Source organism: Leptosomus discolor, chromosome 2, assembly GCF_034619465.1.
Source record: "Leptosomus discolor isolate bLepDis1 chromosome 2, bLepDis1.hap2, whole genome shotgun sequence".
NCBI classification, from domain to species: domain Eukaryota; kingdom Metazoa; phylum Chordata; class Aves; order Leptosomiformes; family Leptosomidae; genus Leptosomus; species Leptosomus discolor.
Genome location: NC_141392.1, coordinates 127453021 through 127469775, shown reverse-complemented (window position 1 = coordinate 127469775; position 16755 = coordinate 127453021). Strand labels below are relative to the sequence as shown.

The 16755-nt window shown below is 52.3% G+C and overlaps 1 protein-coding gene across 5 annotated transcripts in view; it reads left to right on the top strand.

The window, feature by feature from the left end:
* The window catches only part of OTOF (otoferlin), a 109415-nt gene that overhangs the window by 67708 nt on the left and 24952 nt on the right, over window positions 1-16755 (top strand). For all 5 annotated transcript variants that reach the window (XM_086461763.1, XM_086461762.1, XM_086461761.1 and 2 more), the window contains 15 exons: window positions 732-863; window positions 1327-1389; window positions 2257-2341; window positions 3474-3633; window positions 4383-4569; window positions 4868-5054; window positions 5645-5868; window positions 6887-6995; window positions 7486-7669; window positions 10172-10292; window positions 10949-11049; window positions 11505-11595; window positions 12441-12557; window positions 13762-13914; window positions 16307-16496. In XM_086461763.1, coding sequence (XP_086317889.1) covers window positions 732-863; window positions 1327-1389; window positions 2257-2341; window positions 3474-3633; window positions 4383-4569; window positions 4868-5054; window positions 5645-5868; window positions 6887-6995; window positions 7486-7669; window positions 10172-10292; window positions 10949-11049; window positions 11505-11595; window positions 12441-12557; window positions 13762-13914; window positions 16307-16496 — 2104 coding nt within the window. The remainder of the gene's footprint in view (window positions 1-731; window positions 864-1326; window positions 1390-2256; window positions 2342-3473; window positions 3634-4382; window positions 4570-4867; window positions 5055-5644; window positions 5869-6886; window positions 6996-7485; window positions 7670-10171; window positions 10293-10948; window positions 11050-11504; window positions 11596-12440; window positions 12558-13761; window positions 13915-16306; window positions 16497-16755) is intronic.

Below are 16755 nucleotides of genomic sequence, written 5' to 3'. Positions count from 1 at the left end.
AAGCTGAGCTCAAGTTACAAAAACAATTAATGATGGCTAGAGAAGGCACGTGTAAATGAACTCATCTGTTGGGCTTCAAGGGAGCCAGGACTGAGAGTTTATCTTAATTTAAAATAATATTTTTAAAGGACCCCCAAATTCACTGTGATTTGAAACCTGGAAGTTACCTGCCCTACCAGCAACTTGTGATGGATTTTAAAGATGACTGTAGAAAAATGGCTGCTGGAAATTGAAAAGATTTGTTACCTACATGGAATTACACCTTATAGTTCCTATTCAAGTTAAGAAATTTGGGTATAATCTAATCAGGATTTCCTAATGTGAATTTAACACTGCAAGGAAGGATTTTACATACGACCCCAATACCTAATAGTAACTTAATGTCACAAGGTGGGTTGAATTGTGAGTAACAAACTTCTGTATCATAAATACATGCGTTTCATCTGGATGATTTGCTCATATTCTATTGAAAGCAGTTTATTTTTCATATGCTACATACAGAAGTACTTAATTGAAATAAAACAGCAGGTGTGTATGCATGCATATGGGAGGGCTGAACCACGAAATGGTAGGGCATACTCCAGAAATAGTGAAGAGTAGAGCAGTATGGAGCAGAATAGAACAGTTCTGTTGGAAGGGACCTACAATGACCGTCCCTTTAAGGGTTGAGGCAGCGAGTGGCATCTGATGCTGCTCTCAGGAGGTGAAGGCCCACAAATCCCTCTCCCCAGGTCAGCATCACCATCATCGAGGCCCGGCAGCTTGTTGGGCTCAACATGGACCCCGTGGTCTGCGTGGAGGTTGGAGAGGAAAAGAAATACACGTCCATGAAGGAATCGACCAATTGCCCGTACTACAACGAGGTGGGTCTGTGCTCCGGCGATGCTCACGGCTGCCCGCTCCTCTGGTGATGCTCACGGCTACATTGCTGTTAGTCAATTAAATGTAATTTCTTGCCACTTGGGGTTTTTAAATTTTTTTTCTTCTGTCACCACTTGTCAGAATAAGATGAAATCTCAAACCACAGAGAAGGGGAAATGAAGCCTTTGCCCTCTGGTATTTTGCAAAATGGTAAAAAGCCCACTTGCTTGATAGGTGCTAAACTATTCTCATTTTTTTCCCAAGAAGTTAGTGCTTCCTTCTAGTTCCTCGGACTGCAGAGGCTGTCAGTGCTGGGGCTCACACGGATCCGTGACGTGTGCTCCAGGATGCTCCTTCAGGCAGCCACAGCTTCTCCAGCTGGATCGTGCACCGTAGCACTGCCTTTCAGCCCAGAAGGAGCCCACCCCGGCTCTCCTGCCTTCACGACTGCTCTTTCCCTTTCAGTACTTTGTCTTCGATTTCCACGTCCCCCCAGATGTCATGTTCGACAAGATCATCAAGCTGTCGGTAAGTGAGCATGGTTGGTTTTATTATTTCATGGGGCTTTGGAAGCAATTGGCCCGTTTTGTGCATGCGCCGGGGATGGATTGAAGTCCTTGATGTGAGACCCCCAACAGGAGCTGAGGTGTTCGGTCCTACGAGCCTCACCTCTTCTGCAGACCCCTGCTCCCTCTTTCTGTCACTGACATTCATTGCTGGGGCCACACAGCTCCGCTCCTGCATTCGCTGTCTCCCTCCGTGGCTGACCTCTGGTATTTTAGAGCCAGGCAGACCTAAACCTGTCTTGGGATGTGTTTAGTCTCGGGGAGAAGAAAAACCTTCCCGAGCCTGCCAGAGGATTTCCTGAGGCGTGGGACTGGCAGAGCTGTTGTGGTAACTGAGGACTGCAGATGCTGAGAGCAAAGCAGAGACTGCAGCCCTCCCCACAGCCACAGAGGAGGACGATGACAAGATGTGCAGATTCACTGACCCAAGCACGCTCATTAGCAGTATCCATATCCATCCCACGCACGGACCGGCTGTACGGTTTCTCCCACAAAGGGAATTAGAGCATAGATTTCGAGCTAAGGATCCTTCCTTCAGGTAAATGTCCCAGTGTTTGTTGCCCTAGTGGCTTAACCTTGTTCCAAAGATTAATTTCTTTGTGGTTTTTTTCTATTCAATCCAAGTATATGCTTGCTTGCCACACTGCTAGGCAGGAGCTGCCAACCCCGCCGTGCCTCTTAGTGTCCTTATGCAGACCAAGGTCCTGCACAGACCAAGCAAAATGCATCAGCTCCTTTCCTGTCTGACGCCGAACTCCTCTGGGAAGAGCCTGATGGCTCCCAGGGCAGGGAAAAAAAGTCTGACTCGTTTTCCCCTCTTGATTTCCAGGTGATCCACTCAAAAAACCTCTTGCGCAGTGGGACTTTGGTAGGCTCCTTCAAGATGGACGTTGGAACCGTTTATACCCAACCTGGTATGGAAACGCTGTTTGCAGCCAGTCCTATGTGCACCATGGTATAAATGTCCCTGCAGGGTAGCTGGGCAGGTGACAGTTTCCTTGGGTGATGCTCATCTAACTTAATTTTAGTATCCTAGCTGTAAGCAAGTCACCTGGGCTACGCTCTGCAGTCAGGAAAGAGCACGGAGAAGGTTGTGTGTCCCATCCTGAAATACGATGTTGCAGCCAGAGGCTGAGGTGCCCTCTGGCTGTGCTGGTCTCTATCCACCGACCTGCTGAGCAAGGAAGCCCAAGGCGATCTGCTTGGGCGAGATATCAACCTTCCAGATAGCTGAAGGTCACGGGCTGGATCTTGCCCTCTGTGGCTGGCATTTAAACCAAGATAGGAAGGTGCCTGGTGTGCAGTGGGAAACCGAGCTTGATTAGAGCTGCTGTTGTGTCACTCGCTGACAATAAAGAGAACAGCGATGCCCACTTGAGGGCCTGGCGCCCGCAGCGTACCAGAGCTGAACACACACCACCCCTTCAGAGAAGATACCTCCAAAACCACTGCGGGTTTTTTTTACCTTGCTCCTATGTCGCGCAGCGTTCTGCCTCTATACGTAATCCTGAGAGCTAAGATGTAAATGAAGCCTCCAGAGTCTGCACTTCAGGGCTGGTCAGCAGATGATGAGGGGGACCTTAAGGGAGCGTCTGGTCTGGTTCCCTGCTCCACAGAATGATGAGGTCTTTCTGTCACCATCCAAAAGGCATGTGAGGCCTTAAAGACTTAGAATCGTTTAGGTTGGAAAAGATGCTTAAGATCACTGAGTCCAACCGTTAACTTAACGCTACTGAGTCCACCTTTAAACCATGTCCCTGAGCGTCTTGTCTACGTGTCTTTTAAATATCCCCAGGGATGGTGACTTGTAGTGATGGAGACTCCACCCCCCTTCAGACAGTTTATCCCACTGCTTCTCTGTCTCCAGCATGAGACACACCTTCCTAATGGATTTTTCAGGGGCTTGTGACTGAATTGCTCACACCTGAAGATGTCTCTTACACATACGTGCAGGTCCCCCCACTCAAGCGGAAGGACATTTCCAGTCCTTGTGGCAATTGCCGTGTCTCATTCTAATAAATGACTGTCTTGTCCCTTGGCTTCCAGAGCACCAGTTCTACCACAAATGGGCCATCCTTTCTGACCCTGAGGATCTCACCGCCGGGCTGAAAGGTTACCTGAAGTGTGACATCGCAGTGGTAGGGAAAGGAGACAACATCAAGACACCACACAAAGCCAATGAGACGGACGAGGATGACATTGAAGGGTAAGGGTCTTCAGAGACAGCTTCACGTAGTCTTGCTTGGGAATGACTTTTTGTTGTAGAAATGACACCGGTATCTGCAAGTGCAACCACAGGCTTTCAAGTCTACCTCTCAGCCTCTCGCTGCAGAGTCAGGAACCCAGCCTAGCAGCAAAATACTAGTGCAGCTTTCTTGACTTGCTGAGAACCAGTGGGCTCAAGGCACTACCTGAACTATGCTGGGCCAGTGTTCCATGCTGTCATGGTAATACTATCCCACTTTTTCAGCAGCACCAGCAATCCCTCTAGAAATTCTTTTGTCCACAGCATCCCCCATGGCTCTCATTTCTTCCTGCAGAAGAAGACAAATTTGGTGGAGCTCCCCTTGTACCCTGATAAAGAAAAAAAGCTCTACTAACATCCCATTTGTCTGGCCTGCTTTAGATGTCTAAATTAGGCTGAGCTTAATTGTCCCCTAAACTCTACTGACAATAATAGTTCTATCCCTTTACCAGAATGCACTTTGTCCCAGGGTCACCTTAAGGGGCTCCTCTAAGACTTTGCTTACAAAACCACCACTCCCCACCCCAAAACAGGAGGATGAGGCAGAAACAGAACAGTGATAAGATGTATGGCTGCAGAAATGGTCATCTTCCCACCTCCACAGAGCCTCTGCTCAGAAAGTGGGGCAGCTTCTCCCTCTGCATTCAGCCTCTCCTGACAAACCTGCCAGCCCCAGGGGCTGTTTCCAACCCTGTCTGTTGGTGCTGCAGGAACCTCCTCCTCCCGGATGGGGTCCCTCCGGAGAGGCAGTGGGCTCGTTTCTACATCAAGATCTATCGAGCGGAGGGACTGCCCCGTATGAACACCAGCATCATGGCCAACGTGAAAAAGGCCCTCATTGGGGAGAACAAGGACTTGGTGGACCCCTACGTGCAGGTGGTCTTTGCAGGGCAGAAGGTGAGCAAATGGCTTGCGGTACCAGGGTGACCCTGGGAGGTAACGTGAGCAGGACCAGCCATTGTACAGGTGGCCAGAGGTGACCTCAGTTGTCCTGGCATGTAGGTGCTGAGATGGCTGCTACGTTTTCCCTCTCTTGTGCAGACTATGATGGGTTTGCAGCACTCCTCATCTTGTCACTTGGGAGTGAGGCAGAATGCACATTTCAGTGGTCGTTGGCAGGGGGGCAGCTCAGACTGTGAGGGATGGCCTGGGACCTCAAACCCTTGTCTAACATCTGTCTCCTCCCACTCGGCAGGGTAAGACATCCATACAAAAAAGCAGCTACGAGCCTCTCTGGAACGAGCAAATAGTCTTCACAGAAATGTTCCCCCCATTGTGCAAGCGGATTAAGATCCAGATCCGAGACTCGGACAAAGTCAATGACGTGGCCATTGGTACCCATTTCATTGATTTGCGGAAGATCTCTAATGAAGGAGACAAAGGTAAAGCAGAGGTGGGGGCCGACTGAGCTACCTTCTTCACGGTACAGAGATAATCCTTTGGCAGAGAGTCAGCAAAATAGCCTAGGCTCCTTCCCCACCCCTGGAGACAGCTGCTTCTTGGTGCCCAGCCGGAGAGACCTTGATCCACTGCAGTGCTCTTCTGAGGTCACTGGGCTTTTTGCCACCAAGCCCTGTCACAAGCCTCCAGTGTACCACTTGAAAGCAAAGACACCCAAGAACAAAAAATGCATTGCCATGAATGGATGAGTATCTGACAGGCTCCCCCATTTACTCCCACATGAACACACCAGCATACGTAGGCAGGACCAATGTGAAACCAAAGGCGGCTCTAGGAAGGGGACTAATAGAGGGGTGTTTCTTTTCTCTTGACTCTCACATTGGGTAGCTTGCCCAGTGTATGGTGGCAATTGTGCATTTCCATGCCCACACACGTGCACGTTCAAGCCTGCTTTGCCATACACAGACCAAGAAAGTCATGCCAATCCATGAGTGAATCTGTACCCTGAAGCAAAGGCATGCCCTTCTCCTTGCCCGCCCCCTTCCTTACGCACGTGTCTGATCTGCTGCAGGCTTCCTGCCCACCTTTGGCCCCGCGTGGGTGAACATGTACGGCTCCACTCGGAACTACACCCTGATGGATGAGCACCAAGAGCTGAATGAGGGTCTGGGTGAAGGCGTCTCCTTCCGGGCCAGGCTTTTGATGAGTCTCGCTGTGGAGATCTTGGACACCAGCAACCCAGAGATCAACAGCTCCACCGAGGTGCAAGTCGAGCAAGCCACATCAATTGCTGACGTAAGTCACCCCTAACCCTACAGCTGCCAGTGGTGAGTCTTGGGTCTCAGGCCTCTTGGTTAGTTGTCTTTGGTCTCACAAACCAAGGATTTCATTTAGTGTTGCCCTAAATGTTCTGGATCCTGGGGTATCCAGAATGAATGCAAGTCTTGCAAGGATTTTGTGTTTATGATCATTCAAACGCCCACCTCTCTTAGGAGTGCTGGAAAGAAGGAACACCTGAGTGAGGGAGAATCCTAATTTTTGAGATGTTTCTCCAGTTGGGAGTTAGACAAGGATAAAGAGAGACGTCTCCTAATGCCAGCTGTCTCGCTCCTACCCTGAAGATGGGTTTCAGACAGAAGCCAAGAATCTAATCGTATTTCCCAGCCAATTCTGGCAGAGTGAAACTGGTCAGAGAAATAGAACGGCTGTTTCCTGACAAGAGAAGCCCCCCAGCTTCAGTCCTGACATGTAGAGCCCACAAGGCTCCTGCCTGAGCTCTGCATGAACCTGGGGATGCCTACATATGTCAATCCATAAGAGCCAAGAGTGTGAAGTAGAAATGGAGAAGCCTGGTGACAGTGCACCCTCTGTGTGAAAAGCTCTCCTTCAGAAGTAAAATGCCCTTAATTCACCTCCAGGGGAAATGAAGCGACCTGGAAATAAAGCCATTCCAGTTCTGAAAGAGCATCCAGGCAGATGGTTTGGGATGGTTTAAGTCATTCAGCATGTGAGCAAATGCGGAGTCATGCTCCTGAATGTCCCTTAGACAGTCCCTCACGTGCAAGGGGTGACTGATCTCAACACGTTTAAAAGTTGGGCTAAATCTCTGCAATGAGCCTAGAGGCAGCTCTGGCTTGGGGAGAGAAAGCCCTCGTGGTCCCCTTGAAAGCCTGAGCAGTGACATCTGATCTTCAAAAAGCCCATGAGGGTGCTTAGAGGTGCCAGGTGATGCACCCCTCTACCCAAGGGCACCTGCCCTCTTCGGTGTCCCTCTGGCTGACCTCAACCTGGATCCGCATGATTTCTCCTGCAGAGCTGCACTGGGAAGATGGAGGAGTTCTTTCTCTTTGGAGCCTTCCTGGAAGCTACCATGATCGACAGGAAGATTGGTGACAAACCCATCAACTTTGAAGTCACAATAGGTTGGCTGCTTGTTCGGGGAGGGTGGTTTTGAAGTGTGCCTAGTGGGGAATGCAGGAGCCAAGGCTGAGCATAGAGTTTCTTCCCCATTTTCCATACCAACCCATGCTAGAGCATGCAGGGCTCTCAGTTGAGGGAGAACTTGGTGGCTACTTTATTGGCACAAGCCATGTGGGGCCCCAAAACATCTATTGTCTGCACGCTGCGCCGTGCCCAGTGGAGCTGCTCCCTCTCTCACCCAGGCTTTGTGCCTCCTGGGGCTGACCACCAAAGGGAGGGTATGTGTTCCTACTGGCTTGAGAGAGGACATGAGCCGGAGTCATACAACCATCACTAATTTATGGTTGCTGGGCATGGTTTCAGAGAGTTGGACTCCACTATCCCCTACTGTTCCTGCAGAGAAAACTTCTTCCCAATCTGAACTAAATCCAAGAGATTGAGCCCGATTGGAGTTACAATCCAATGACTTTATTTCACTTTTTTTTTCTTGAGGTAACTATGGGAATCAGATCGATGGCATGACCAAACCCATCCCACGGCGGAAGAAAGAGGGAGGGGATGGGGATGAGGAGGAGTCTGAGCTGCTCCAGAACTCAAGTGAGGATGAAGGTGATGAGGATGGAGAGCTGGTCTCTGTTTCTTCATCTCAGCCCATGAAGCCCCTGGTCACAGACAGGTAAGCATGCCCGCCTGGCCACTGAAGTGCCTCTGGGCAGAGAGGTGGCTCTCAATCCAGGCATGGTCTGTAGGTGTTTCCACAGGCACTGGGTGTCCGAGCTCCCAGCGCCGTCTGCAGAGCTGGAGTCAGTGCCGTCATGGGGCCTGGAGTCATTCGGCCAAACGGATCTGGGAGCAGCAGCAGGAACCAGATCTCCATGCCCTGTTCAGGGAGATCAGACACCCCGTGTAGATACCTTGTCTTAGATACTACCGTCTGCCAGCTGAACCCCCACCCCATTCCCTGCGGTTCTGCACATTCCTGTGGATTCTCTGATGTCCAGCAAAGGCTGAATTCACCTCCCAGGCTACCCTACAAAGGACATCCTTCATCCACCTGGCCAGATGTGCACCCAAAACTCCAGGCTACCTGACGTGTTTAGCGCTCTCCCTCTATGGCAACTAGGGATGAAGTTAACCAGTGGATTCAAAAAATCATTGCTGGGCATTATCAAAACCAGCTTCACTCCCGTACATACAAGTTTATTACTTTTCATTTAGGAAACCAGCCTATAGGCAGGTCCTTCCTTAGGATCGCTGCCACCTTTGGCAGCACAACCCAGCACTGCACATCAGGGAGGAGAGGTCTGGTCTTTACATCTGTGATGGTCACGTAAAAGGGTAACGAGTTTGGTACGTGGCTGAGGGAGGCCCTCCTGTTGAGCTGGTCAGCCGTTTCTGTCTAAGCATACAAAGAATGGGGAGACCTTTCGGCAGAGTCACGAGGTTCAGAGTGGAGCCCCTTGCTCTCTAAGCTCCTCCTCAGAGAGAGCCCTAGGTGCAGCTAGATCCACCCTCCGTCCCAGACTTGGTCAACAGTTTATGACTAAGGGTTGTATGTGCGTAGCCACTTATTAGGGTCAACATTTGCCTGTTTCACAGCCCTGCCTGGGACTTTCAGTGAGACAGATGCACGAAGTTGCAAAGATGGGTAATTTACGCACAGATAGAACAAGGTCGGAATTGCCATTGATAAACGCACTCGCTGCAAAAATCAAGCTTGAGTTAGTAATACAGCGGGTTTTTTTACCAAGTAACTTCCGACAGAGTTGGAGGTGTGAGTCTTACCAAAGAGGTGTCCCTGCTTGGGGAGGAGAGAGGCACAGCTGGTTGTCAGTGGACAAACCACTTCTGTTTTCTCTGCCTCAGTTTCTCCAGCTACAAAACTATGTCTGTTTTTTTTTTGTCTGCTTTACGAATTGCTTTGTGATGTGCAGGTAGCAGCCACCCTGAAATACAGGCGAGATCCAGACAGTTACAAGTCTGATTCTCATGGGTGCTTTCCACCCCAAGCAGCTGGATCAGAAAGCCCCAAACTGAATGGGATCAGCGCACATGTCTTGGGATGGCTGGGCTGGGCTTCAGCCACAGCCTGGATTTGAATACAAAGGAGTAGTACTAAGGAGAGCTAATTGGATTTAACCTGATGAGATATGCTTAAAGTGGATTTTAACCATGTTATGCCAGTAGATAGATGTTAATACAATTAACCGGCTGACTTAATTCATTTGGGAAGAGGAACAAACCACACTGCACCGAGGGTATCATAGAACATATCAATATCTATGGTACTTGCACTTCAGATAAAAGTACCTACCTGGGGTTTCCTCTCTTGTTCAACAGCTCCTTGTCAAGGTAAATGCCAAAAGGGTATGAGAAGCACCCGTGTTTTTTGAGCCTGTCCTCTGGGCTCTGACTCTCAGGCTGTTTACCCAGATATCTCCAGCCCCTGGGTGCTGGGAACCTCATGCTCAGCCATGCGGCTCTGCTGACATCTTCTGGCTGGAAATACCCCGATGGCTTTGGAAGGATGAAGCTGGTTTTGAACTAAGGGTGATCCCAGGTGCAGCAGGGCTGCAGTGGCTTTACCCTGGGTGGATCCCAGCTCATGGCCAGTGCTCAGGCAGCCAAGAAGCACGAACCTGTGCTTCAGCCTCATCCTTCCTTTAACTGTACCGTGACTGTTACCGCTCCATCCCATCAAGTGGAGACCTGGCACCTCTGCAAAATGCAGAGGTCTCTGCCTGCTGTGAAGGCCAGGAGACTGTAGGAGATGCTCACCAGCATTCAGAAAAAGGTGTTGAGGCTTCGGCTTCCCTCGTGCCCCTGCTCACGCTGCTGCCACACTGGAGAAGTTTGCTCTCTGCTGGGCTGTGGGTGAGGCCGTGGCAGTGGGAGCTTCCCCGGTTTCTCTCTGGGCCACCAGGTCTGAGATGGCAAATTTGCAATCCCTGGGCACTGCAGCCATCCGCCCCAGGTCTGGCGTTGGGAAGGGTGCTAGGAGAGCTGGAGCCTGTGTCCTTCAGGGTGCAATTCACCTCAGCTGCCTCTCTCCCACTCCTGACCTGTACACCCACCCACCCCGCCGCAGCGTTGCCTCCCCAGGAGAGGTGTGGGACAGGGGCAGCTCCTGGCCAGGGGAGTTACCACCATGGAGCATCTCTCCTGCCTCATCTTGCAGGAACTACTTCCACCTGCCGTACTTTGAGAAGAAGCCCTGCATCTACATCAAGAGCTGGTGGCAGGACCAGCGCCGCAGATTGTACAACGCCAACATCATGGACAAGATTGCAGACAAGCTGGTCAGTACGTGCTGGGAAGGGAGGGAAGGAGACAGCATGGGGCAAGGGGCTGGCATGAGGCATATCCAGGCTCCCCACGCATCGCTACAGCTTGTCACAAAGTGGGGACAAACAGTGCAAGGACCCACTAGCAAATCTGTGCCAGAAAGGGAGAAGTTTCTCAGCCCTGAATGCTCCACAATTTGAACATCCAAATCCTCAGAGCTCGTTCAACTTTCTGTGGGTCAGACCCAGGGGTCTCCACCGAAGGGAGCAGGAGCAGGGAGTGTTTGTCCTGCTGGACTGCAGGGGAGAACCGCTTGTGTGGCAGAGCTTCGTTAGTAGTCTCAGCTAATTCCCAAGGAGCCTTTGTGACAGCTCTTGGCGGGGTCACGGCAGGATCTGCAAAGGGAGAGCCTGGCAGGTCCAGCCAAGACAGTGTGGATCTTGGCCAACTAGTCTCACGGAGGGCGGTGGAGCCATTCCTGTCACCCAGAGCCAGGTCCCCTCAGCCAAATGTGTGCCAGACCTCAGCCCCGAGGCCGGCAGGTCTGGAAAAGCAGCAGATGTTTCCCACTAGCTGCTCTATGCAGGGTTGGACCTCGGGGGGGGACCTTGCCCCACCGCAGGGCTGTGCCCCAGCACCTCCTCACCGCTTCCCCCGTTCGATGCTGCAGGAGGAAGGGCTCAACGACGTGCAAGAAATGATCAAGACGGAGAAGCCACACCCGGAGCGGCGGCTCCGAGGGGTCCTGGAGGAGCTGAGCAGCGGGTGTTTGTGAGTAAAAGACGGGCAAAGGTGGCACATTGCAGACCCCTGCTCTCTGGGGGGCTATGGGCAAGGTCATGAGCACGAGCTGACCTTGCTTTGTCCTCTGGATGATGGACCAGCACTTAGCTGCATTGGCACAATGCCGTATCAGATGCCTTCTGGCTTGGAGCGAAGGTGAGGTGGTGCTTACATCTGCACCCCAAAGACCCCAAAACAGTGGTCAAAGCCTCAGTCTTTGGCCTCCACAGGCTGTACCTGATCGGTGTCCATTCCCCGTGCGTGACACTCTGTGTTGGGCGCAGACAGGCCACCGAGCCACGATTGCATTGCAGCCTGGGGGGAACAAGGGCATCTTTCTCCAGCGAGGTGCTTTCCTGCTGCCAGAGATTTGTCTGGCCGTGGCTCCTCGGGGAGAGCCCGCAGGCTCCCGCAGGATTCATGCTGCTGACCTTTTCCACCAGGCGCTTCGTGACGTTGGCAGACAAGGACCAGCACCACTCTTCCCGCACGAGGCTGGACCGGGAGAGACTCAAGTCCTGCATGCGGGAGCTGGTAAGTGGGATTAAGCCAGGCAGGGAGTGGGGTTCATGAACCAGGGCTGGACCTTGTCAACGCAATAAGGAACTTCGGTCCTTAGGCATGCTGATTTCTAGGGTTTGGGGTTTATTTCTGAGTAGAGGAGCACTTGGGTCTTGCAGGGGCCCCAGGTGGAACTTGGGTCCATGCTGCTGCCTCCCCTCTGCCACACTCTGCTTTGCCTCCGAAAGAAATCCGGGAGTACAGGGATCGAGCTGCATTGCTGAGGAAACTGGGAAGGAGTATTTTAGGGGAATCCTGCAGAGCACAGCTGCTCCAGGGACAGATATGGCCTGGATGCGTGGGGCTGGCAGCCCAGCTCCTTGCAAAGGAGTTGGATGTGCAAAAGAGCTGTACAAAGAGCAGCTGGCTTATCCAGCTGGCACAGCCAAGGACACCGGCTTCAGTAGCCAGCTGCATACAAGAGAGCGATGGATTTAACACGTGAAAGCCTCCACGTCCCCTTTTCTGAACGCTCAGGTCCTGAATTACAGCAGGGTCAGCAGAAGGGGAGAGGCTACCTGTTACACTAGGCTAGAAGCCACCCCAAATTGCCCTAAGTACGGCTGACACCTCTCTGTCCTGCACACCTTCCACTGGGACAGAGGTCCCTGCACTGTCAGGGGCTCTCCCTGCCTCCTGCCAAGGCTGATGAACGGGTGTCAGAAGTACCATCACCAGGGTGCACGTGGTGGGATTAAGGGCATCTGCCTCCTCACAGCCCCTTCCCAAACACCAGTGACCTGCCTGGTGCTGCTCCCTTCTCTGTGCTCCATTCTGCTCTTGCTCAAGTGATGTCCTGGGCTCTCCTTTAACCACAGGAGAACATGGGGCAGCAAGCCGCGACCCTGCGGTCGCAGGTGAAGAAAAACACCATGAAAGACAAGCTGAAGCTGGTGCAAAACTTCCTGCAGAAACTCCGGTTCTTGGCGGACGAGGTGAGTCCCTCCGCACGCAGAGACAGTGTTAGCTGGGTCAGCGCGTGGGCACAGCAGCCTGGGAAGGATGGAGCCCTCTCTGCAGACCCTGTAGGCAGGAGAGGTCCCCAGCAGCACAGGTCTTGTGCAAGGGGCCATTCCAAGGCTATGCACTGCCCCACACATCCCAGGCTTGCCTGTGAAGTGCTAAGCTGGAATGAGCCGGTGCTAACACAAATTTTGGAGCCCTTCCCAGCCGGGTACAGAGCTGAATCCCCTTGCAGCTGAGCTGAGGGCATTTCTGCCAGCCTCAGCCATGGCCAGGCCGTGAGGTTCCCCAGGAGGACAGTCGTCGGAAGGTGGCATGTGTCCACGCAGCGTTCAAGGCAGCAGCAGGGAGCTGTTTCTGATCCTGGCTAGGTAGGGAGCTGCTAAAGTAAGTGGCTCTTCAAGGGGCTGTGGGATAAAGCCCCGTCCTCTCACAGAACTCCAACCACCTGATTTTTCTTGCTGCAGCATATTCTTGCTTCGCTCCAGCTCACGGGTAAGAGAAAACAGCCCGATACCTTAGAGTTGCTCGCAGCACTTCCAAAGGGGTGCTGTATCTGGAAAGTATTTTTTTTACTTTCTTCAGAAAAATACACCATTCCTCTGATATTTTTACAGTTTGGGACTGGGTCAGCCCTCGGGGGTTATTTGCCCTCACGGGAGCTGTAGTTGTGGCACCTCCTGTTCCCATTGCCCATGGCAGGCTCCCAGCCTTGACTGCATGTCCTCGGTCACAGCAAGGCCTTCCTCGGCTTTGACTCACCACAGCAGAACATAAACCGGACTGCAATCTGTGAAGGGACCTGTCTGGGCAGGGAACCTCTTCCATAGTGAGGAATGGAGGTACTGCCCCTGCCCTACAGTCCCCATGGCCACTGAATAAAGAGGGAAAGAAAATCTTTAGTCTTCTAACTGAAAATTATTTTTTTAAACTAGAACAAAAGTAAATCCCAGTTTCTTCACCCTCCTGAGCTTAACTCTGAACAGCTTTTCTTAAGTAGACAGGCTTCTGCAGTGAGGGGCTCAAAACCATTTCCATGGCCCTAATGTGACAATAGGTACATCCGTCTTCAGTGGCATCTGTTGAATTTGCCTTCAGAAGGTCTCCAACCCCGCTGGTGCCTCAGCGGTCAGAAAGAGCTGAGACACTGACAGGGCTCTTTGTTGGTGTTCACAGCCCCAGCACACTATTCCTGACATCTTCATCTGGATGATGAGCAACAACAAGCGCATTGCCTACGCCCGTGTCCCTTCCAAGGATATCCTCTACTCCATTGTGGATGAGGAGATGGGCAAGGACTGCGCCAAAGTGAAGACCATCTTCCTCAAGGTGACAATCTGTCTTTCCTGGGGGAACTGCAGCGAAGAGGAGGGAGATGGAGGAAGGACAGACTGGGAGGATGGGAGATGATGAGAGCTGTGTATCCAGTTCTGCTGGGGCTTGAATACTAGGCAAACCAGACCCATACTCCACTGATAGGGGTGGAAGTCTGCTGCTAGGAATCACAGAATCACAGACTGGTCGGGGTGGGAAGGCACCTCTGGAGATCATCTGGTCCAACCCCCTGCCAGCGCAGGTTCACCCAGAGCAGGTCACACAGGACTGCATCCAGGCGGGTTTTGAATGTCTCCAGAGAAGGAGACTCCACAACCTCCCTGGGCAGCCTGTGCCAGGGCTCTGCCACCCTCAGAGTAAAGAAGTTCCTCCTCATGTTCAGGCGGAACTGCATGTGCCCCAGTTTGTGCCCGTTACCCCTTGTCCTATCGCTGGGCACCACTGAGAAGAGCCTGGCCCCATCCTCTTGACACCCGCCCTTTAGATATTCAGAAGCATTGATAAGGCCCCCTCTCAGCCTTCTCTTCTCCAGGCTGAAGAGCCCCAGGTCTCTCAGCCTTTCCTTATAGGAGAGATGCTCCAGTCCCCTCATCATCTCCATAGCCCTTGCTGGCCTCTCTCCAGTAGTTCCCTGTCCCTCTTGAACTGGGGGGCCCAGAACTGGACACAGCGCTCCAGATGTGGCCTCACCAGGGCAGAGTAGAGGGGAAGGAGAACCTCCCTCATCCTGCTGGCCACACTCTTCTTCATGCACCCCAGGATACCATTGGCCTTCTTGGCCACAGGGGCACATTGCTGGCTCATGGGTAATTTTCTGCCCACCACCACTCCCAGCTCCTTCTCTGCAGAGCTGCTCTGCAGCAGGTCGACCCCCAGCCTGTGCTGGTGCAGGGGGTTGTTCCTCCCCAGGGGCAGGACCCTACGCTTGCACTTGTATTTCATTACATTTCTCCCTGCCCGGCTCTCCAGCCTGTCCAGCTCTCACTGAATGGCAGCACAGCCTGCTGGTGTGTCAGCCACTCCTCCCAGTTTAGTATCATCAGCAAACTGGCTGAGGGTGCACTCTGTCCCCTCATCCAGGTCGCTGATGAATATGTTGAATAAGACCAGACCCAGCACTGACCCCTGGGGAACACCGCTAGTCACAGGCCTCCAACTAGACTCAGCGCCACTGACCACAACCCTCTGAGCTCTGTCCTTCAGCCAGTTCTCAACCCACCTCACTGTCCACTCGTCTATCCCACACTTTCTAAGCTTCCCTATGAGGATGTGGTGGGAGACAGTGTCAAAAGCCTTGCTGAAGTCAAGGTAGACAACATCCACTGCTTTTCCCCTCGTCCATCCAGCCAGTCATACCATCATAGAAGGCCATCAGTCTGGTCAGGCATGATTTCCCCTTGGTCAATCCATGCTGACTACTGCTGATAATCCTCTTTTCCTCCACCTGTTTAGAGATAACAGCCAGAATGAGCTGTTTCATCACCTTTCCAGGGATGAAGGTGAGGATGACTGGTCTGTAGTTCCCTGGATCCTCCTTCTTGCCCTTTTTGAAGACTGGAGTGACATGGGCTTTCCTCCAGTCCTCAGTCACCTCTCCTGTCCTCCTTGACCTGTCAAAGATGATGGAGAGTGGCTTAGCAATAACGCCTGCCAGCTCCCTCAGCACTCACAGGTGCATCCCATCAGGGCCCACGGATTTGAGAGTGTCCAGTCTGGCTAAGAGATCCTTAACCCAATCCTCTTTGGTCAAGGGGCAGTCTTCCTTCCTCCAGACGTCGTCCCCTACCTCCAGGGTCTGGGATTCCTGAGGACCAACCTTAGCAGTAAAGACTGAGGTGGAGAAGTCATTCAGTATCTCTGCCTTCTCCAGATCCTCTGTCACCAGGGCACCTGCCTCGTTCAGCAGGAGGCCCACACTTTCTTTGGTCTTCCTTTTGCTGCTGGTGTATTTGAAGAATCCCTTCTTACTGTCTTTGACATCCCTAGCCAGACTTAATTCCAAACGGGCCTTAGCATTCCTCGTTGCATCTCTGCACACTCTGACAATATTTCTATGTTCCCCCCAACCCATGCGGAGGTATGTCCACTGGAAGTGCAAACTGCTGATCTTAACTAGTCCAGTAGGTGAGAAATGTTTGGAAGGAGCGAGATGTTTGATCCAGCTGGCCACAGAAGAGAATGCTGGCTTAGACAAGAGGAAGCCAACATGGTGGGAAGATAATGGATGAGGCAGAGTAATGTCATGATCCAAAATGGTGAGGGCTGGGTCCCTGGTTTTAAGTGGCGGCGGTACAAGAGATGCACCAGAAGGAGCTGAATGGTGCAAGAGGTGGTCTGTGCATCTCTAAGGCCTTACCATGTAAACTCTTCTGTCCCGTGTGCCCAGCTACCTGGAAAGAGGGGCTTTGGACCTGCTGGCTGGACAGTTCAGGCCAAGATGGAGATGTACTTGTGGCTGGGCCTCAACAAACAGCGCAAAGATTTCTTGAGTGGTCTGCCCTGTGGCTTTGAGGAGAAGAAGACTGCCAGAGGCCAGAACTTGCCATCCTTCCCACCCATCAGCCTCCTTTACACCAGTAAGGACTTCCCGCCTGCAGTGGGTCTGGGGACAGGATATGGAGAGGGAAGGAGGGAGCCTGGCTGGACACCACTTGGACCAAAGGCTTCCAGGAGCTAGAGGGGGAAATAATTCCAGTTGTCCCAGCCTGAGGTCCCACGCTGCTCCCATGAGGAGCTGGGGTGTGGGAACTACGTGTCGTCCTCCCTGCCCCCATTCATAGCTGTCATCAAGGACGCTGAGGAAGCTTGTATCCATTTGGGACTCATGCTTTGAGC